Consider the following 22,828-nt stretch of genomic DNA (forward strand, 5'->3'; position numbering starts at 1 on the left):
AGAGATGTCTTTGACAATTAGTGCCATATCATCAGCAAATGCTAGACAGTCTATGTTAGACCCTCTATTTTTGGTCCTAGTCGGTGACATGGTACAGCTGCTTTTCTCCCCTCTCTGACAGCTTTTTACAAGAGCACAGTTAAACAGTAAAGGCGAAAGTCCATCACCGTGACCTATACCTGTAGTCTATTTATTTCAAACTCATCGCTATATCCTCCCATAAACTTTACTTTAGCTTTCATTTCACTCAATGTGTTCTTTAGAATATTTCTTGTTTTTTGGTCAAGTCCTAATTCTGTTAAAACATATTTTAAAGATGGAAAAAAAATTAAACAATTGAAAAATAAATGAATTCACGGATACATTCTGTATAATTTTGCGACTTTCTTTATGAAGTTTGTATTTCAATGCATAAACTCAAGTTTTGAACACATTTTGTGCATATCATTAATACCAAAAAATCATACCTGCAACAATGACAGTTTACTAGTGGAAAGGAACAAACAAGTTCAGATTGAGTCATTCAGTGGTGTGGCATGGAAATTTGCTGGGTGTTACTGGTTTGAAATTGGTGCAGTAGTAGAGGGGATGAAGTTCTTTTGAGCGGTCTAACATTTTATGGGGAATTTTTTCATTTTCCAAGTACTGTATAGAATTATAAGAACGGTAAATGTGTGTATTTGTTATTTTGGAAGATGTGAGTAAAATACAGGGTGTAACAGTAACAGCACATTCCTCACACGTAGAAGAAGAAAATTTGTTACATGGACATGGGTCCGGAAATGTTCCATTTCCATGTTAGAATTCATTTTCTACAACTCTACATAGCACATTAATCAGAATATACCAGCATCTTGCATGAAATCTTGAAAATGCCCTCAGTTAGCATTGAAATGCTGACAGTGTTGATGTGTTGTTAAAGCACTTGAGATAGGGGAAGAGTCCGTAGTACTGTTGGAGCATATAAACACATTTTTAATTTTTTGTTTCTTCCCTTTGCCTATGTTTATCTGGCTTTCTTCTTATCCTACACTTCGCTCATCAAGACTGAAGATCTGTGACAGTGTCTCCTCAGTGATTGTTGATGAATCTGGGAGGCAAAAAACAAGCAAGAACTGGGGTCGGTGAGGAGAGAAACAATCTATTTCAACGCAGCAGTGTGTGAGGGTGTGTAGATTGTTCATGTCTTTTTTATTTTCTTTCTACTTCTTTCTTTTCCCACACTGACCTTTTACTGTTTTTATTCTGTTTTGTATTCCTTTTTGATATTTCTGTCACCGGGCAAATTGGCCATGCGGTTACGAGCGTGCAGCTGTGAGCTCGCATCCGGGAGATAGTGGTTTCGAAGCCCACTGTCGGCAGCCCTGAAAATGGTTTTCCGTGGTTTCCCATTTTCACACCAGGAAAATGCTGGGGCTGTACCTTGATTAAGGCCTCGGCCGCTTCCTTCCCATTCCTAGGCCTTTCCTGTCCCATCCTCTCCATAAGACCTATCTGTGGTGGTGAGATTTAAAGCAAATAGCAGAAAAGGATATTCCTATCGTTCTGTGTGTCAAAATGACAGTTGAGTTTGGGAGGAGGAGGAAAAGCAAAGACAGTCATGAAAACAGAGAGGACAAGGACCAACATTCCACTCATGATTGGGCTATCTCGTCACTAATCCCAACTCTTCTCTGCCTGCTATGAGCTCGTTTCTTCCTCTCACCATCTGTAGAGGATGGGCATCTACAGTGAGGTAAGGGCTGTTCAGGAGAGATCTTTGGTGATTCTGCTTTCATTTATGTATCTTTTAGTTTAACTTTTATATATGTTTCATGTCCTCCTTTTGTACTTCATATATAAAATGTAAGAGATCTGATCTTTGTAATAATGTTGTAGGTTTTTGAAATCATCAAGTCGACCCTAATTCGTCTTGTGACTGAAGGTGAGAAGAGATCTCGATCTGCTTGGATACGTAATATCACTCCTATAGCACCTGATGTTGAGGGCATTCTTTCCAATATTGTGGACAACAGGTACCAGACATGCATGCGTGATTAGACAACTTTAATTTCCAAATCAAACAACAAAATGTGTGGATAGCTAATTAAATGAGACAAGGAAACAAAAATTCATATTTTTGGTGTGTTTTACTTACATCCTTACCTCAGTAGCGTGTTCATCTCTTTTCAGTGGATGTGAACGAGAAATGGTCAAGGTTGGTCTTGTCAACTTGGGTTTCGTCCTACTAGGTGTACCTGCTATGCGTGGAAGAGAGTCTGTTACAGATAAAGTGTGGTCGTATGGCAGACTTATCTTAGTAAAACTTGTGAAGAAACAACCTGATGTTGCAAGCACTGTTCTACAAACTCTTGCTAATCGTATCATTCTTGGGCGAGGTGTGACTCAGTACACTGGTAGGTGTATTCATCTTAAATAATATAGTGTAATACAAGATGAAGAGTATTTGTGAATAGGGAAGCCTCTGACAAATATGCAAAAATTGAAAAGTATACTGTGAAACTCCTTTATAATTCCCCTGCTTTTAACAAAATCATGTTTTTATTAAGCACAATGTTGTGTAAACATTCTTTTAATGAATTCCTCTGTAAGAAAAAACTCTGCTTTTAAGGAACATATTTTATATAGATTTCAAAATGTGCATACTTTTAAACAGAAATTTGCAAGTAATATAAATGATGAATTATACTTTCAGTATTCATTGAACATGACTGTCAACCTCTAAAGACATCAGTGATAGATATCTCAATTCATATGTACGTATAGCTAGGGATGGGATTGAGCAGCTCTTAAACAAGCTGATAGTCTGATGTTACCATGAAAGGGAATCCAAATGTACTTGATTGTTTGTTTGTGAGGCTGATGGTAGTGTCATCTTTGATCAGCATTTGCACACCAAGTTGCTGCTTGTATCTCTACCAATGAAAGAACACCTCCATGTGTTCTATAGAGCGCACAGTACATGCATACATAAGGCTGATGGCTCCTACTTGTCCATGCCAAAACGTTCAAGATATTTATTGCATATGGGGTGCAGTAGTGGCATAACTCAAAAAATCAAGTTCTGAGATAAATGAGTGCAAAGCTTCCCTTAGCAATGAAATGCAGAATTAATACGTTTAATCTGTGGAATAAAGAGCAAGCGGTATTAAATGGCGCAATAGGAGTTCAATTACTAAACATCTTTTAAAAATTGTCCCTTTGTTCCCCTTGCCGAAGCCATGACCTAGATTTTTTAAGATGTGCCATTTATTTATTTATTTATTTATTTATTTATTTATTTATTCATTTAATTAATTAATTTATTTATTTATTTATTCATTTATTTGTTTATTTATTTATTTATTTATTTATTTATTTATTTATTTATTTATTTATTTATTTATTTATTTATTCATTCATTCATTCATTCATTCATTCATTCATTCATTTATTTATTTATTTATTTATTTAAATCAAACCCAAATACATTTATGTTAACAAAGAATTAACTGAAGATTTAGCTTGTGTAGTGAAAGTGGTAGTGTTTCACATTGGTACTAACAACGTAAGACAAGCAGGTATAAGTACCAACATAGTTGGGGATGTGTGGGATCTGGCAAATGCAGCACGGATAAAGTTTAAGGAAGCGGAGATTGTTATCAGTGGAATACTGTGTAGGAGGGATACTGACTGGAAGGTGATTGAGGATTTAAATGAGACTATGGAGTGGGTATGTGGGGAAACTGGGAGTGAGTGGGTACGAGATAGGGATCTGCGCTCAGATGGCCTTCACTTAAACCGCAGTGGTACATACAAGTTAGGAAATTTGTTTAGAAGGGTAATAGGGAGGTACATTCAGGGAAACAGGGTGCGCTAGGCAGCGGTGTTAAGGGAACAGGGGACTGGAAATCAAGTAGGGATGACATAAAACTGTTAGTGCTCAACTGTAGAAGTATTGTAAAGAAAGGAATAGAATTAAGTAATTTAATAGATATATACTTATAGGAGCTGAATCATGGCTGAGAAATGATATAATGGATGCAGAAATTTTCTCACGGAACTGGAGGGTGTATCCTAGAGACAGGATAGGAAAGGTAGGAGGGGGAGTATTCATTCTCGTGAAAGAAGAATTTGTAAGCTACGAAAAAGTTAAAGATGACAAGCACGAAATTCTAGGGGTAAGGATCATTTCTAAAGATAATAGGCAACTAGATGTCTTGGGAGTGTACAGACCAGGAAGGGGTAGCGCAGATGCTGATTCAGAATTATTTGATAAGATAATCAGCTATGTGGGAAACGATGAGGAAAGGAACGTGATCGTAACGGGTGATCTCAATTTACCAAATGTCAGTTGGGAAGGTAATGCGAACGACAGGAAGCATGACCAACAAATGGCAAATAAGTTAATATGGGAAGGGCACCTGATTCAGAAAGTGATGGAACCAACTAGAGGGAAGAATATTCTGGATGTGGTGCTGGTAAAACCAGATGAGCTCTATAGAGAAACCGAAGTAATAGATGGCATTAGTGATCACGAAGCTGTTTTTGTGGTAATTAAAAATAAATGTGAAGGAAAGGAAGAGATTAAAATTAGGACTGTTAGGCAGTACCATATGGCTGATAAAACAGGCATGAGGGAGTTTTTAATAAGCAGCTATGATCGGTGGAAAACGGTAAATAAAAATGTAAACAGACTCTGGGATGGGTTTAAAGCAATTGTTGAGGAATGTGAAAATAGGTTTGTACCTTTAAAGGTGGTAAGGAATGGTAAAGATCCACTATATTATAACAGGGAAGTAAAGAGACTAAGAAGGAGGTGCAGGTTGGAAAGAAATAGTTAGAAATGGCTGTGGAAGTAAGGAGAAATTGAAGGAACTTACTAGGAAATTGAATCTAGCAAAGAAGTCTGCTAAGGATAACATGATGGCAAGCATAATTGGTGGCCACACTAATTTTAGTGAAAAATGGAAGAGTATGTATAGGTACTTTAAGGCAGAAACAGGTTCCAAGAAGGACATTCCAGGAATAATTAATGAACAAGGGGAGTGTGTATGTGAGGATCTTCAAAAGGCAAAGTATTCAGTCAGCAGTATGTAAAGATTGTTGGTTACAAGGATAATGTCCAGATAGAGGAGGTGACTAATACTAAAGAAGTATTCAAATTTATCTATGACAGTAATGACATTTACAGTAAGATACAAAAGATGAAAACTAGAAAAGCTGCTGGAATTGATAAGGTTTCAGGGGATATACTAAAGACAATGAATTGGGATATAGTACCATATCTGAAGTACTTGTTTGATTTTTGTTTGCATGAGGGAACTTTACCAAATGAATGGAGAGTTGCTATAGTAGCCCCTGTATATAAAGCTGAAAATTACAGGCCAGTCAGTTTGACATGCATTGTATGTAAGCTTTGGGAAAACATTCTTTCTGATTATATAAGACATGTTTGCAAAATTAATAAATGGTTTGACAGAAGGCAGTTTGGGTTTAGGAAAGGTTATTCCACTGAAGCCCAACTTGTAGGATTCCAGCAAGATATAGCAGATATCCTTGATTCAGGAGGTCAGTTGGACTGTATCGTGATTGACCTATCTAAGGCATTTCATAGGATAGATCATGGGAAACTACTGGCAAAAATGAGTGCATTTGGACTTGACAAAAGAGTGACTGAATTGGTGGCTCTGTTTCTAGGAAACAGAACTCAGAGAATTAGAGTAGGTGAAGCTTTATCTGTCCCTGTAAAAATTAAGAGGGGAATTCCTCAAGGCAGTATTATTGGACCTTTATGTTTTATGTTTTGATATATATATCAATGATATGTGTAAAGAAGTGGAATCAGAGATAAGGCTTTTCGCAGATGATGTTATTCTGTACAGAGTAATAAATAAGTTACAAGATTTTGAGCAACTGCAAATTGACCTTGAAAATGTTGTGAGATGGACAGTAGGCAATGGTATGATGATAAATGGGGATAAAAGTCAGGTTGTGAGTTTCACAAATAGGAAAAGTCCTCTCAGTTTTAATTACTGCGTTAATGGGGTGAAAGTTCCCTTTGGAGATCATTGTAAATACCTAGGTATAAATATAAGGAAAGATCTTCATTGGGGTAATCACATAAATATGATTGTAAATAAAGGGTACAGATCTCTGCACATGGTTATGAGAGTATTTAGGGGTTGTAGTAAGGATGTAAAGGAGAGAGCATATTTGTCTCTGGTGAGACCTCAACTTGAGTATGGTTCCAGTGTATGGGACCCTTACCAGGATTACTTGATTCAGGAACTGGAAAAAATCCAAAGAAAAGCAGCTTGATTTGTTCTGGGCGATTTCCGACAAAAGAGTAGCGTTACAAAAATATTGCAAAGTTTGGGCTGGGAAGACTTGGTAGAAAGGAGACAAGCTGCTCGACTAAGTGGTATGTCTGATACAAATTCTTATAATTTTGTTAATTACTACCTATTCAATACAATAAAAACGTAGTACAAACTTACATATTTATTAAGATGTTTATATGGTACATGTTTCGCTCCTTTTTCGTGAGGATCATCAGCCAACTATTATTCACTTAAGGTTGTATAAGATCATGAAACAATTCTTTTGGATTAAGATTATTCCTATAAAACTGGTATGTTCCGAGCTGTCAGTGGAGAGATGGCGTGGGAGGACATCAGTAGACGAATAAGTTTGGATGGTATCTTTAAAAGTAGGAAAGATCACAAAATGAAGGTAAAGTTGGAATTCAAGAGGACAAATTGGGGCAAATATTTGTTTCTAGGAAGGGGAGTTAGGGATTGGAATAACTTACCAAGGGAGATGTTCAATAAATTTCCAATTTCTTAGCAATCATTTAAGAAAATGCTAGGAAAACAACAGATAGGGAATCTGCTACCTGGGCGACTGCCCTAAATGCAGATCAGTAGTGATTGATTGGAACAGTATTTATAGGATAATTAGTCTGCTTGTGTTACGGTTCATATTATTTTCAGAAGAGTGTAGAGACAAGACAACAAAGAGGGAAGTCAAGAACCTCTATAACTACGGTGTCCTTCAGTCGTGTCTCCCGGAATCTGGAAGCGACCGCTTATCTCGTCGAGAGACTTCAATGCGCGTACGAACAAGGACACACGGCTTTAATTATAGTCTCTGCACGCGTTGCGTTGCAGACGGGTGAGGTGCCATGTGCTTGTTCTCTGAGTTCGTTATACTTCAAACAGAACTGGTAAGCAGGAGATACATGGACATTGGACATTTTCGACTGGATTATCATAAATCACTTTAAATTCGTTCATGGCAATACGGCTCGCTTTATACACCCAATTGCATTCTTCCTTTCCCAAAACCTCTTCATTCTGGCTGACTTGGCTGCCCTTTCTTCATCAGATAAGACATATTGTTTGTGTTGTACAGTTTTTAATGACAATCTTATTTGTTTGTTCTTGAGAATACTTTTTTCTTCTCTATTTTCAATTTGCTTCATTGTAATATTCAGCTCTTCTAAATCATTCTGAACTTCTTTAAACCAATTATTTTTTGTTTTACTTTTCCATTTGCTGCAGTAAAAAAAAGAGGAGGATTATGGGTGACTGTCTTGAGAGTTTGTGGCTTATAATAATAAAATAAATTTATGGACAATGCCAGAGTCTGCAATAACTCTGATTTCGTATTTTTTGAGTTGTGCCACTATTGCAGTCCACGGGCAATATATATAATTTATATATGTGCTACCGATGCACATGTGAACTTGACTAACACAGTTACTCCACAATCATATTACATTACTGTGTTATTACTGCTGAGAAATGTAAAATAAATATACTGACCCGGGTACGAGAGTTGTGTGGTTTCTATAAATTGACAGGAGATAATTTCTCCACTGAAATGAATACCTGATTCCCGATTGGTCATATTACCAGGGAAGGTTTTGTGAAATTAGCTTTGTGCACATCAAATACTTGATTTTCCACATCATATTATTTTTACATTTGTGATGACACGAGCATAACTAGAATTTTGCTCTCTTTGCTGTTGACACGTATTTTTGAAGTGTTATGTTTTGTAGCAATTTTTAAGTGTAAATTTATTAATTCCTGACATTATGACCTTCAAAACTTGCTCAGGACACAGTTATGTTAATCTTTAATTTAACATATCGCATTTTATTACATGAACACTTTTTTAAGGGAAACTGCTAAACAAGGAACAAATATCAAATCCTTCTACTGTGTGGTGGAGGATATTAGAATAATTAAAAATTAGCCCTAGATATTTGTATTGTACCCATAATAAGACACTTAATATAAAAAATGGGGCGCAGGTGTATAGAGAATATTAATTGAAAATAAGAAAATAAAATTATAAAATGACTATTTTTTTCAATAGACAACCTCGTGCACCAAGAAAATGAAATGGAAATGATCATTATTACTCTACCATTGAAACTCAGAATTATTAATATCTGATCCAAAAAGTATCTCATGATCAGGATCACTTAACTGTATATTAATACCATTATTTAAATTGAATCTGGATTCAAACCATATAATACTGTCCATGTTAGTTTCAGCTTGACTCCTATCTAAAACTTAAAATATTTGGTCTTCATTTCAACCATTTATGATTGTTATGTCCAAAGTCGCTCAGTTACCTCAACATTCCTTCAAGAATTCGAACATCCCTCAGGAGATGAGAAAAATGTTCCACCGATCAATACATTTATTGTGGATGAATTATTACACTAGTACCGGTTTCGACCTATCTTGGCCATCATCAGCTAGCACACAAATTTACAGTCATGGGATAAATTACAGAGAAGTTACTTAAGAGCATCCGGATGTCTGATAAAAAATGGAAGTAATATATATTGCAGTATGTTGCGCTAAAATAGCTCTGATTAAAAGTAGTGATGGTTAGAATAAACTAAAACCTATTGATTGAGCATGGACATGAGTACATAAACACATTAAAATATATACGCCACATCATAAGACACTAAAAATATATAGCACATTAAACACATTAAAACATGGTATATTTTAAAAACGTCTATTAAAATTTGAGTTCATGTTGCGTTGCATTCATTCTTCAATCCTCTTGTAGTTCTTGTGTTGATTAAGTTGAATATCGAGAATGTTCTATGGTTGATATACTTTGTATTGGTATGTTATAAGAACTCTTGTCAGTAAAATTTGAAAATTAAGTTGATGTAGCAAGATAGGTTTTAATATCAGAGTAGTTGGTGGTGACACTTCTCTCGTCTATGCACGTTATATGGTCGTTATTGTTGTTGCTGTGGAGGTTGTGTACCGATATGTTTGGATATTTGTTGTGCTCTGGCAGAGAGAACATTCTCGATATTCAACTTAATCAACACAAGAACTACAAGAGGATTGAAGAATGAATGCAACGCAACATGAATTCAAATTTTAATAGACGTTTTTAAAATATACCATGTTTTAATGTGTTTAAATGTGCTATATATTTTTAGTGTCTTATGATGTGGCATATATATTTTAATGTGTTTATGTACTCATGTCCATGCTCAATCAATAAGTTTTAGTTTATTCTAACAATCACTACTTTTAATCAGAGCAATTTTAACGCAACATACTGCAATATATATTACTTCCATTTTTTATCAGACATCCGGATGCTCTTAAGTAACTTCTCTGTAATTTATCCCATGACTGTAAATTTGTGTGCTAGCTGATGATGGCCAAGATAGGTCGAAACCGGTACTAGTGTAATAATTCATCCACAATAAATGTATTGATCGGTGGAACATTTTTCTCATCTATTACATTGAATCCAATCAATACGGAATATGAAACTTATAAATAATAATACATCCCTCAGGAGCTCACATGCAAAAATCTTTTTCCAGCATCACAGTAGTGGTTCTCGGTGGTAGTCATCAGACTTCTTCTTCTTCTTGTACCGCTTTTCGCACATCTATGGGGTTGCAGGTGCGAACTGTGTCGCACACATGGATTTGGCCCTGTTTAATAGCCGGATGCCGTTCCTAACACCAACCCTATATGGAGGGATGTGATCACTATTATCTGATTCTGTGGTGGTTGGTAGTGTAGTGTGTTGTCTGAATATGAAGAGGAAAGTGTTGGGACAAACACAAACACCCAGTCCCTGAGCCAGAAGAATTAATCAGACACGATTAAAATCCCCGACCCACCGGGAATCGAACCCGGGACCCTCTGAACCAGTTCCTCAATGCTTACCATTCAGCCATTGAGTCAGACTGGTGGTCATCTGACTCCTATGCTAAAACTGAAATAAGTGAGCAAAAATGCATTATTCATTAACAAGTTCTTCATAATAATATATATACTTACCAACTCCTGTAGCTTGGAAAAGTAACGACAATACACAAGTTTTTTGAAATTCATAATTGTTGAAAATTGAAATGGACAGGACATGTGGAAGGTAAGGTAAGGGTGTATTCTGCCCGAAGGCAGGTCCGAACCTCCGCAGAGTTATGCCTGAGCTGGAGTTTACGTACGGTAGGGTGGCCAGTTCCTTTCTGCTCCTCTATTCCTTTACCCCCATCAACAGCGCGTGGCAACCCATCCAAATCTTGACCATGCCCAATGTTGCTTAACTTCGGAGATCTCACGGGATCCTGTGTTTCAACACGGCTACGACTGTTGGCAGGCATGTGGAAGAGGGAGGAAATCTCTCAGATATAATTTAAGATTCTTGCTGGATATCCTGGAGTACAAACAGTACGAGGACACCTTTAAGTCAGATAGTGTGAAGAAAGAGTAGGGGATGTGTAGAAGATGGAATGATAGAAATTTGAGGAAGATTCCAAGGATCTTCATGGGCAGTAATGCCTTAGAAGATTATGCTACAAGGAACCTTGACTTTTTATATGTCAACCTTGCGTTGTTATCATACCTAAATATGTTCTCAAGGCTGCTGATTAATTTTTTTATCTTGTATCTTTTCCAGATTGTCTGTTGAAACTTTCGCACACAGTTCCTCTTCTTATGAATGAATGCCAGAACATCTTGATTGGACTGTTGGAGCAGTTACTTCAACTTCCAGGGTCTGTGGCCCAGGAGATTGTCAGATCACTGCTACCATTGATGCCAACATTTCCAGCACTTCGTGATGCTCTCATCATGATCTTAAGAAAGGCTCTGTATCGCTGGTAAGTTGTACAAACTACAGTGGTTGGCATAGGATAACTTGTTCTTCATGTACTAACTGCGGCTTTGGGGCTGACTATAACACATGACAAGAGGTATGAAATTATAGTATGAAGATTAAAACTAGCATTTTATTGAATCAATTAATTGAAGAAATAGCATTATTAGCTATAACGTATTTTGCTCTACAGTGGAACCTCGTTTATCTATTCCCGGAAACTACGTTTTCCCGGATTATTCGTTCAAATTACATGGTCTGACGAGCATCCTGATTAAATCATATTGTGAAAATCCCACATGACTCGTTCCTCGATGAAGCAATTTCCCAGATCAGCCGTCCAGAAATTTCCGTCCCATCAACACTAAATGCTTGATCAAAAATTTTCCAAGGAACCGTACCTCACGAAAGGATGGCTGCGGCATACTTATGGATCTTGGCGTTAACGTCCCATCATTGCAATAATTAGAACAAGTACTGTATTGGAAATGCGATCAGCAGTGAACATGGATAAGGAGCCATCTTAGCAGCGCATTCAGGTGGTATTGTTTAGAGAATCCTCGGAAATAGTAAAGCAGGGAGTGGGCACAACAATTGGAAGGAGACAGCATATTTCGACAGCTCTACTTGAAGATGGAATGAGTTTCATCAAATGTTCGTAGCCTACTTACAAAATGTCTACATTATGTCGAGGGTTAGATGTTTGTTTTTACTTTTTTCGATTGTATCGCTGAATAAGTTTTCGGCACCTCCCTCCGGGCACTGTATAGTCACTGGGCTTTCAAGCAGGAATCGAAACGGGTTCTTTTTAATACAACTAACATTCTGATATTATTGTACACGATTATGTTCTCGAGACCAGAACAGATGTTGCACCTTACATATATACAGACATGGGAGGTCTTGGGATTGCCAGTTACTGTTTTGGTTCTCATGTAAGACAGGGAATTTTATGTTTCTGTGTTAAAATGTCATAAAAATTGCAGTCATTTCATTTGCACACGTTACATTTAAAGTTTGTATCATTTCTCACTTGTACTGACTTGTGCAGCAAGCGTGCTTTCCTGCTAAGCTCAAGGTTTACATTAAAAAATATTAGGTATAGAGATCCACCTACTCAATACTAAAAAACGTGATAATTATTAAATCGTCACATATTTTTATATATTCACATTTTTGGGACAGGTTTCGGCAATAAGATATGCCATCATCACCCTAAATCAATTAACAGTTTAAATATTTGGTGTACACCTCTCTATGTAAATTCTCTTACAACAAATCTTGTAACATACGCAAATGATTCAGTTCGCACACGTACACTTTAAAATTATTTGTATATATCATTTTTAAGAACCTATATTAATGTAGCTTTTTAATGTCTTTGTTATACTTTCCTAGGCTGATGATGGCATATCTTATTGCCGAAACCGGTCCCACAAATGCGAATAAATAAAAATATGTGAGGATTTAATAATTACCACTATTTTTAGTATTGAATAGGTAGATCTTTATACCTAATATTTTTGAATGTAAATCTTGATTCAATACGGACCCTAAAAATGAAATTTTTGACACTAAATAAGCTCAAGGTCACGAATAACCATAATTTCTGAAGTTTTTATATATATATATACATATATATATATTTATTTTTTTTCCTTTCGAATTTGATTGTGACTAGTGATGGGCAGAATTAAATATAATGGATTCAATAACTTTTGAGAATCAATACTTTCATGATAATGTACAATAACGGACCAATTATATTGGTATTATATCAATGCTTACATTCAAAACCATATTCTCGATTTCAACATAACTGTGAAAAGTGTATGTAGGCCTAATTTACGCGGTACAAAATTTCCAGAAACCGAGTACGAACAGTATACCGGTGACCAAATTGCAATGGAAAGTTGAAAAAAGGAGGTATTTCACCATCATGTGGAGCACTTTTTGTATCTAATGTGCTTTATTTTATTAGATTAGAGTATTAAAAACTACTTTTGGTCAATTGTTGTTTGGATTGGCGTTATTAGATTTGTAGGATGCTAATTAGTTTATTATGTCACCTATTCAATACATTAGAAATTTTAAACATTTAGGAATTTATCATTATTTCCATATGAGCCATGATTCGCCCTTCTTTGAGGGCATCATCAGTCATAGTATTACCTCAAGGCATAAATTAGGTACCTGATTTGTAATTAAATTGTAAATACTAAGATATAATATTCACATATTACAGTGGGAAAGTCAAGAGAAAAACAACGTTCAATGATGATATAGATAAGAGTATATCAGCCGTTGGCTGTAAAGTATTAGTTGTGAAGATACAGCGTCAAAATGTTAGGGTATGTCCTACAAAGGATGACTTCACATATTAACACAGGGCAGTTTAAGGGAAAGATAAGTGACTTGCACTAATAGGTCAGAAAGACCATAGGGTAATTTGACAGTGTCCAGCAGCAGTGGTCCATATGAAGTATTGACATTACATTATCAGAAATGTTGGTAACTGTTTCTTAATTAAATTTTATCTTAATTTTTTGAATTCACGAATTTCTTGTAGTTTTAACCAGTGTAGGGCAATCCTACCAACGTAAGGCAGGACTCAGTCAAATGGTGACAGTCAAACTTTGGTGATGTGCAAGTGGTAATTTCATCCAAATTTACGTTAAATTTGACGTTAAATATTTAAAGTAGGACAAAGTTCATAACCTGTAATCAACAGTGCGCTTCAGTTTTGTCATTTTATGGACAAAAAGAATAATATTCATGCCTAAACTCAGCTGTTTTGGGAGTGTATTAAGATTCCATTTTCATATGGTACAACATGTGGGAAAGTTTACGCCAGTTGTAACAAAATGTTTTAATGTTGTATACAACAAATAATTTTAAGACATTTATCAATTTAACAGATTGTAAATGTATTTATACAGAGACTAACTAATGACATTGTATTGTAAATATTAGAATAAGGTTTCAAAGTTTCAGACTCAACAAATAGTCACACTATTTTCAATAAGACGACGTAATATATAAACGCTTTAAATTTAAGAGGTTTTTAAAAGTTTATTATGGATAAGTTTGTTAACGGCAAACCATAAGTGTAAGTTTTAGAACAATGTTACCAATCTAACCTTGTAAGAATATTTATAGCTGAAGATGTTCAAAATATGAACGAAACATGTCCTATGTTTTAACAATTAAGCATTGAAATAAGGATGAGATCCTAATTTTATAATTGCTTTTAATGTATTGAATAGGTGGAAATCAAAATTTTATTGTTCTCCTTTTAACCCATTCCAGTCTGGGCCTTGATATCCCTAACAAACGTTCTGGACTGGGCATTTTTAATGATATTTAAAACATTATATCTCTGTACCTGTAGGAGATATTTGCATGATTCTTTTTTTCTTTGTGCTTGTTTGAGCATCTAGTTTCGAAAAACGCTGTTTGTATTATGTCAACTATCACTTGAGATATCAGAATTGTTTATAAATTATACCATGTTTTGCGAATGGAAAAAAGGTCTGACGGATAAATAAGCAAGTACAGTTCTCTGAAATACTGTTATATTTACGCTATTTTGCTAATATAAAATGTGCATTGTAATTACAAAACAACAACAATAATGAGTACGATATAAGAATAATAATTTTTCAATAATAATAGTAATAACTACAATAATGAAAACGGGAGCTCTTATGAAATTTTATTTTAATTGATATTTTTTTTCAAAAGTTACTCAAATGTAGAAATATTGTTCCATTTACCACAAAAGACTTCTGAAAAAGAGAAAATACAGTCTTCTAAACAGAAAAGTTTACTAATATGTAGACAATCTTACGTATTCAAGTAAATTTGGAATATGCGGGAACATGCGCTAGGCCGTAAAATGAACTCCAATCATAATAAAATGTAAGAAGTTGTTTCGAATTCATATGTCAATAATATGTTCATCTGTGCATGAACTTATAATATATCATAAAATATCACTTTCGTCAAGCACGTATTTGCCGCGAGAAGCCATGTCTTACAGCTCACTGAGTGAGAACATCTACTGATGCATGTTGGTCGCAAATATCGTAAATTCTCTGACTTAGACATATAATACTGCCATCTGCTTAAATAATCTCGTAACTAATACATGAATAAACACGATGTAACCACCAGAATGCGTGCATAACTCGTTCTCGATTTTTAGTGAATTGTCAAACCTTACTACGGGCTATGACCGCAGCTCGGCCTGAGCGTAATTTCGGCCGCTGGACCGGAAAGAGTTAACAGACAGTCATTATGAAAAAATGAGGATAGTCTCTTGCAGAGTCAAGCTCTGTCAATCACAATCATTTTGGGGGGTGTCTTCCTCTTCCTCCTCAGCACATGGATCTCTATCATTTATAATGTCCTCCACAATTTCCTCATTGGTGATTTCTTTGTGGACTATTACATCACTATCTACATTGATGTAGTCGGTAAGACTTGCTGTAGATGGCACATCCAACGTTGTACACAAACGCTTCTAATTCTCCTCGGTTCAATCAATCAGTCAATACTGATCTGCATTTAGAGCAGTCGCCCAGGTGGAAGATTCCCTATCTGTTGTTTTCCTAGCCTATTCCTAAATAATTTCAAAGAAATTGGAAATTTATTGAACATCTTCCTTGGTAAGTTATTCCAATCCCTAACTCCCCTTCCTATAAATGAATATTTGCCCCAGTTTGTCCTCTTGAATTCCAACTTTATCTTCATATTGTGATCCTTCCTACTTTTATAAACGCCACTCAAACTTATTTGTCTACTAATGTCATTCCACGCCATCTCTCCGCTGACAGCTCTAAACATACCACTTAGTCGAGCAGCTCTTCTTCTTTCTCTCAATTCTTCCCAACCCAAACATTGCAACATTTTTGTAACGCTACTCTTTTGTCGGAAATCACCCAGAAAAAATCAGGCAGTTTTTCTTTGGATTTTTTCCAGTTCTTGAATCAGGTAATCCTGGTGAGGGTCCCATACACTGGAACCAGACTCTATTTGCGGTGTTACCAGAGACTTATATGCCCTCTCCTTTACATCCTTACTACAACCCCTAATCACCCTCATAACGATGTGCAGAGATCTGTACCCTTTATTTACAATCCCATTTATGTGATTACCCCAATGAAGATCTTTCCTTATATTAACACCTACAGTAGATACTTACAGTGATTCCCAAAAGGAACATTCACCCCATCAACGCAGTAAGTAAAACTGAGAGGACTTTTCCTATTTGTGAAACTCACAACCTGACTTTTAACCCCTTTTATCAACATACCATTGCCTGCTGTCCATCTCACAACATTATCGAGGTCACGTTGCAGTTGCTCGCAATCTTGTAACTTATTTATTACTCTAAACAGAATAACTACATCCGAAAAAAGCCTTACCTCTGATTCCATTCCTTTACTCATATCATTTATATATATAAGAAAACATAAAGGTCCAATAATACTGCCTTGAGGAATTCCCCTCTTAATTATTACAGGGTCAGATAAAGCTTCACCTACTCTAATTCTCTGAGATCGATTTTCTAGAAATATAGCAACCCATTCTGTCACTCTTTTGTCTAGTCCAATTGCACTTGTTTTTGCCAGTAGTCTCCCATGATCCACCCTATCAAATGCTTTAGAAAAGTCAATCGTGATACAGTCCGTTTGACCTCCTGAATCCAAGATATCTACTATATCTTGCTGGAATCCTACTAGTTGAGCTTCAGTGGAATAACCTTTCCTAAAACCGAACTGCCTTCTATTGAACCAGTTATTAATTTTGCAATCATATCTAACATAATTAGAAAGAATGCCTTCCCAAAGCTTACATACAATGTACATCAAACTTACTGGCCTGTAATTTTCAGCTTTATGTCTACCACCCTTTCCTTTATACACAGGGGCTACTATAGCAACTCTGGTATGGCTCCTTCGACCAAACAATAATCAAATAAGTACTTCAGATATGGTACTATATCCCAACCCATTGTCTTTAGTATATCCCCAGAAATCTTATCAAATCCAGCTGCTTTTCTAGTTTTCACATCATCCAACAGTTCACTTTCTGCGATGTCTTCTGTAAAAACCACTCCAGCTTTTCTAAAGCAGTTTGTGATGATGTCTGCATTCAGGGATTTCTATGCAGCATTAAACATCTGCATTGCTCCCAATATGTTGATGTTAATGTCTCTATTCATGGCAACATTGCACAGCATTTGACGGACCACACGAGCTCGGTAATGCCGCTTTACTGCATGAATTATACCCTGATCCAGCGGCTGCAGAATTGAAGTTGTATTTGGAGGCAAAAATAAAACTTTCACATGCTCCAAATGGCGAGGCACACAATTATGAGATGAGATGAGCAATTGTCCAATAATAGAAGAACTCTCCTCTTTTCGGCCTTCATCCGATGTTCCAAGTCCAACAACACTCTTTGAATAGCACAGATGTCATCCATGCCTTAGAGTTGTTCCTGTTTTCAGAGGGCTGATATTGCACCCCCTTGAAGCACCTTGGCTTCCCAAACTTCCCAATTATGAGAGGCTTCAGTTTGTCCGTCCCTGTGGAATTGGTGCACAAAAGATAAAGATGATGATGATGATGATGATGATGATGATGCTTGTTGTTTTAAGGGGCCTAACATTGGTCATCGGCCCTGTGCGCAAAAGAGCTGCGATATGTTCTTTTGAATGCTTGCCCCCAAAACACGTATTTCCTTTAAAATCAAGGGTTTTGTTCGTTATTAGTTTATAAAATAACGCAGTTTCGTCTGCTTTATAAATGTCTGCCGGCGAATATTCCTTCTAGGCATCCGTTAGAGTCTCCAGCCGCCATGAAGACGCATCTTCTTTCCGGGCATCGTTAGCTTCACCATTTATAATTTTGTGGGATATGCCATATCTCTCCTGGAACCTATGAAGCCAGCCAGCACTACCCATAAACTCAGGTGACCCAAGCGAACGTGCGAAAGATCGCGCACACTCACATAACAGTGGGCCATTTATTGGAATGTTTTTACGCCACATTTCCACAAACCACGTATAGACGGCTTGGTCCACCTCCTTGCAGTTGGCTGTCCTGATCTTACGCTGTGGACCTAGAGCATTAGCATCAATGTTTTCCTCTATCTTACTTTTGTATTAAAAAAGTAGAAAGTGTTGACGGGCTAATGCAATACTTCTTCGCTACTTCTCCTTTCTTTCCGTCTTTCTCTACTTCCGCAAGTATTTTACGTTTTTCACTGAACGAAAACTGCTGTCGCTTCTACTTATCCATTTGCGATGATATGAACTTATTTATTTAACGAAATTCACACAAACTTTGCAAGTTTAATGATATAACCTTAACAGAAATACGTTGCTTTGCAAATGAAATACGAAGAAGAAACATGCAATGCATGATGCGATGAAACCACCGCATTCATTGGTAGAGTACAAACATCACGATGCTACTCAGCCATTAGTGTGATGTCTTACATTGGTTGATGGGCGGAGCTTATTGGTTACACAAAGCGTAGCGTTCATTGGTGGATTGCAAACTTGGCGCTCCTACTCAGCTTACATCTTGTATTTGTTTTTTAAAATGGCGCCCGGTAATGACGACGTAGTGTTTTATCCTCCGAGTAAATTAATCGTAAAATGTGACGAAAAGTGCAGAAAATATCGAAGATTAGTGAAAAATGGAATGTTATGTGTACATTTTATCATTAACAACAAAATCTTTGCAGGCTTCCTTATTGGATGGAGACGTAAAGCCTTGAGCAGACTCCTTGGTGCTATTCGACAGGAGTACGCTATGTGCCAGCACTGGGTTTTACCTCTCCCTTCCTACTATCTCATTTCATTTCATTTACTCCTCTGATGATGAGTTTTAACATCAGAAAAGGCATCCATTCATAAAAAAAAACTACGAAGATTCATTTGCTTCATATCCAATCCTGTAGAGAAATGGGACAAGGGTTCGACATACATACATGTAATATCAGCATAAATGAACATTCTATAATCTTCCGGAACCCATGAAACTTTTAAATTTTGTTTTATCTGCATCAGTCCATCAAAAAGTGGTGTCGCTCTCAAACATTCATGTGAGAATGAGAGAATATTTTTAAAACTTTTAATTACTTACATTTATTAATGCATATTTGTAATTTTTGGAACATTTTAATATGAACTCAATACTAGAATGTGCCAGTTTGAAGGCTGAAATATTTAGTAAACATTTCAAGAACAGTTGTATTTTTTAGCTGAAGATGGCCCATTAGGAGCCAAAACATGTCCTAATTTATGTAATGACTGTTTGAATACGAATGATCTAATGGAGTATTGAATAGATGGAACCAGAAGTTTATATTCTCATCATCATCTTCATTTCCCGTTTCCAGCTTCCCGGGTTGGGTTGTGAATCAAGGACCTCCATCGCTGCCTGTCTCTCCACCACTCTTCTCCTTTTTTTAGTACATCTTCTGGTTTTCCTCCCCTCTTCTCAATGCACTCCCACACTGAATCTGTCCACCTCTTTCAGAGTCTTCCTCATGGACTATTTCCTGTTAACTTCTCTGAAAAAGCTTTTTTTGGCACTCTCTCTTCTCCCATTCTCATCATATGCCCATACCACTCTAACTTTGTTGTTTCTATCCTGTCTTAAAAATTCCAAGATTTCTGTCCTTTTCCTTATCTCTTCATTTCTAATTCTATTCTTTCAGGTCTTGCCCTCGATACCTCTTAGGAATTTCATCTCCGCTACCTGTATTCTACTCTCTTCTTGTTTTGTAGTAGTCCACGATCCAGCTGCATAGGTTAGTATCGGTTCATAATAGGTTGAATATAATACTTTCTTACATTTCTTCGGGACATCTTGGTTCCACAAAATACTTCTTACACTGTGGTAGAAGCTGTTTGCTTGTATTCTTTTCCCAATTTTCTCGGTTATCTTTCTATCGTCCAGTTCCATGGCTAAATGGTTAGCATGCTGGCTTTTGATCACAGGGGTCCCAGGCTCGATTTCTGGCAGGGTCGGGAATTTTAATCATCATTGGTTAATTTCGCTGGCACTGAGGCCCGGTGTATGTGTCGTCTCATCATGTTGCGCAGGTTGCCTACGGGAGTCAAATCAAAAGACCTGCACCTGGCAAGCTGAACATGTCCTTGGACACTTCCGGCGCTAAAAGCCATACACCATTTCATTTCATTTCTTTTTATTTTATTTTTTTCTCCATCTTCTGTGATCACACTTTCCAAGTATTGTAGAACAGTAGAAGAAGTACCAAAGAAGAAGAGTACCAGATATATTACATGGTTGTTTTCTAAATTTATCTCATCAGGATTAATGTAAACAGCTGTTATCAAGATACTGCCCTGGAACTTAATCCTAATGACAAGAATGCTTTGGTTGCACGCAGCAAATTTATCTTCTGCTTGGGGAGCCTCAAGATGCTGAAACGGCACTGAAAGTGGACAAGTCATTTATTCGAGGAATATTTCAGAAGGCTGAAGCTCTGTATCACTTAGGGGACTTCGAACACAGTTTGATGTACTATCATCGAGACCACAGACTGCGACCAGAACTTGAAGGATTTTGGCTTGGAATACAGAAAGCTCAAGAAGCTATTGAGAACACTTTTTTGGGGGAAAACACTTGTTGGTCTTGATCCAGGCAATCTTTCTATAATTGAAGAAGTTAAAGGTTCCCCTATTGCTGCACCCACTCCAGTAGCAAGTAGTGACGTGAAATGAGCTGGAAGTGGGAAGAGCCATCCTGCTACCGTAGCAATACATCATCAGACTCGCCACTTACTAGGAGAGCTTTGTGTTGATAAAGATTATCTTGAACAGCTCCTTAAACACCCAGATATAAAATGCTTACATCAAGAATCTGTAGGTCACATTACCTCTCATGCTGGGGAAGGAATTGCATTCCTAACCAAAAAGGCAAGAATTTTGGCGACAGCAGAAACCCGCAGCTACAGCAAAGAAAAAAGAGAAAAGGCAGCAGCGAAGTAGTCAGCTGATGATGTAGAGGGCATACTTAACTGGTTAATACTTGGTTATATTATGTCAATTCGGAAAGTACTAGCATTAGTATAGTGGTCTTTGTTATCAATAATTATGTTGTTAACATTTTTACCACCATATGAATTACCAATATTGATACAAGAATAAAAGTAAACATGAAAGGACTCAGCTCGCTAACAGCTGAACATTCTTTAGAATGCTTGTAAGAATGAGATTATTATGACTGAGAACCTCGACAGGAAAATTTCTTAGGAATTTAAAAAAAATATTTTGTTGCTAGACATAGTGCTGGTAATGTAGGCCAATTCCTGGGAGCTTTAAAATACTGGGATACCCTCTCTCCAGGGGTCATAAATATGGAGGGCCTTTGCCCTGGGTTATGGGTGAAGACCTCAACAGCATCTACAGCAGAGAAGATGGACTTGGGTATGGTGGAGATGGCGGAAGGAGCAAACCTGTAGCGTATGTACTCCAGAGGAGCGGCTACAAAAGGCGTCCGACTCCATATTAGGGGCGGCCTAATTTGAACTTGGCAGAAGATAATAAAATGCCTTGGGAGTGGCGAACCCATCGTACAAACAGCCTAAAAAATGAGTGCGAGTGAATCGAGGCCTCGGAAAATGCTAGGGCATCACTCTGAAGTGATGCGCAGTTTCCGGTGCTCTGGGGGAATTGTGAGAAGTGGGCTACCAGACATCACAAGAAATTTATATTCTGTTAAGGAATAAAGTTGCTGATATTAGTGTAAATAAGAAACCCAAAGATGAAGTTTATCAGTTGTAATACCAGTAACCATAGTGAGTGAGACAGAACAAGATACAAAGAAATAAATTGATAACATTGCCAGAAGGGTAGTATTATGGATTGACTATGGAAGACAAAGAATGTGTACACCACTGGGGATTGGAAAACACCAGAAAGCACCATACAGAAGGTAGACAAGTTTAAGAATCTCGGAGAATATATCACTGGAAAGAACAGAAACGAGGGGATAGGCACCGCGCGTGTCGCTCTAGCGGCCGGGCGGAGAACAACATGTGAGGTAGACTCCAGACTTGCAGTAGCTGTTCTGTTATGACTGAGCATGTAGTTACTCCGATGATAATGACAGAGAAAAGGAGATCAAGTAAAAGCAATTGTTGCATTGTCGGATGTTCCAATACGTACACAAATACGGGAAGTGAAGTACAATTTTATTGTTTTCTAAAGCGAGCGATAGAAGTGGACCGAAGGAGGCGATGGATACAAACAGTTAAGCGAACGAAGTAAGTAGGCCTACACATACGTACTGTGCATGTTTGCAATAAGTTCAATATTTATCCAATTTAATTTAATTTTTAGCACTGATGGATCACTTTGGCAACCTATGACTTACTCAAGAATACGTAGTGCACATTTCATCGGAAACAGAAAATCTGGACACCCACTAAGTCCAGCCTATGTTCCGACAATATTTCCGGATGAATACAAGAAGAAGAATGTGTCGCTGCGACCCAGCTTACAGCGATTTCACAGACAACTCAAGCGATTAAAAAAGGAAGAATCAGACGGAAAATTTTCAAGTAGAGTTTGCCCAAGTAACATAACCAAGGATGCATCCATGGGAACAGATGCATCTGATTTTCATTG

General features: G+C 37.0%; 1 protein-coding gene and 1 pseudogene across 1 annotated transcript in view; both read left to right on the top strand.

The window, feature by feature from the left end:
- The window catches only part of FANCI (Fanconi anemia complementation group I), a 427,158-nt gene that overhangs the window by 128,978 nt on the left and 275,352 nt on the right, over positions 1-22,828 (top strand). Inside the window, exons 7-9 of the mRNA XM_067148224.2 lie at positions 1,879-2,015; positions 2,173-2,396; positions 10,954-11,155. Of these exons, the coding sequence (XP_067004325.2) occupies positions 1,879-2,015; positions 2,173-2,396; positions 10,954-11,155 (563 nt within the window). The remainder of the gene's footprint in view (positions 1-1,878; positions 2,016-2,172; positions 2,397-10,953; positions 11,156-22,828) is intronic.
- On the top strand, positions 13,495-21,660 carry LOC136874252 (outer dynein arm-docking complex subunit 4-like; annotated as a pseudogene).

Source organism: Anabrus simplex, chromosome 5 (genome assembly GCF_040414725.1).
Source record: "Anabrus simplex isolate iqAnaSimp1 chromosome 5, ASM4041472v1, whole genome shotgun sequence".
Taxonomy (NCBI): domain Eukaryota; kingdom Metazoa; phylum Arthropoda; class Insecta; order Orthoptera; family Tettigoniidae; genus Anabrus; species Anabrus simplex.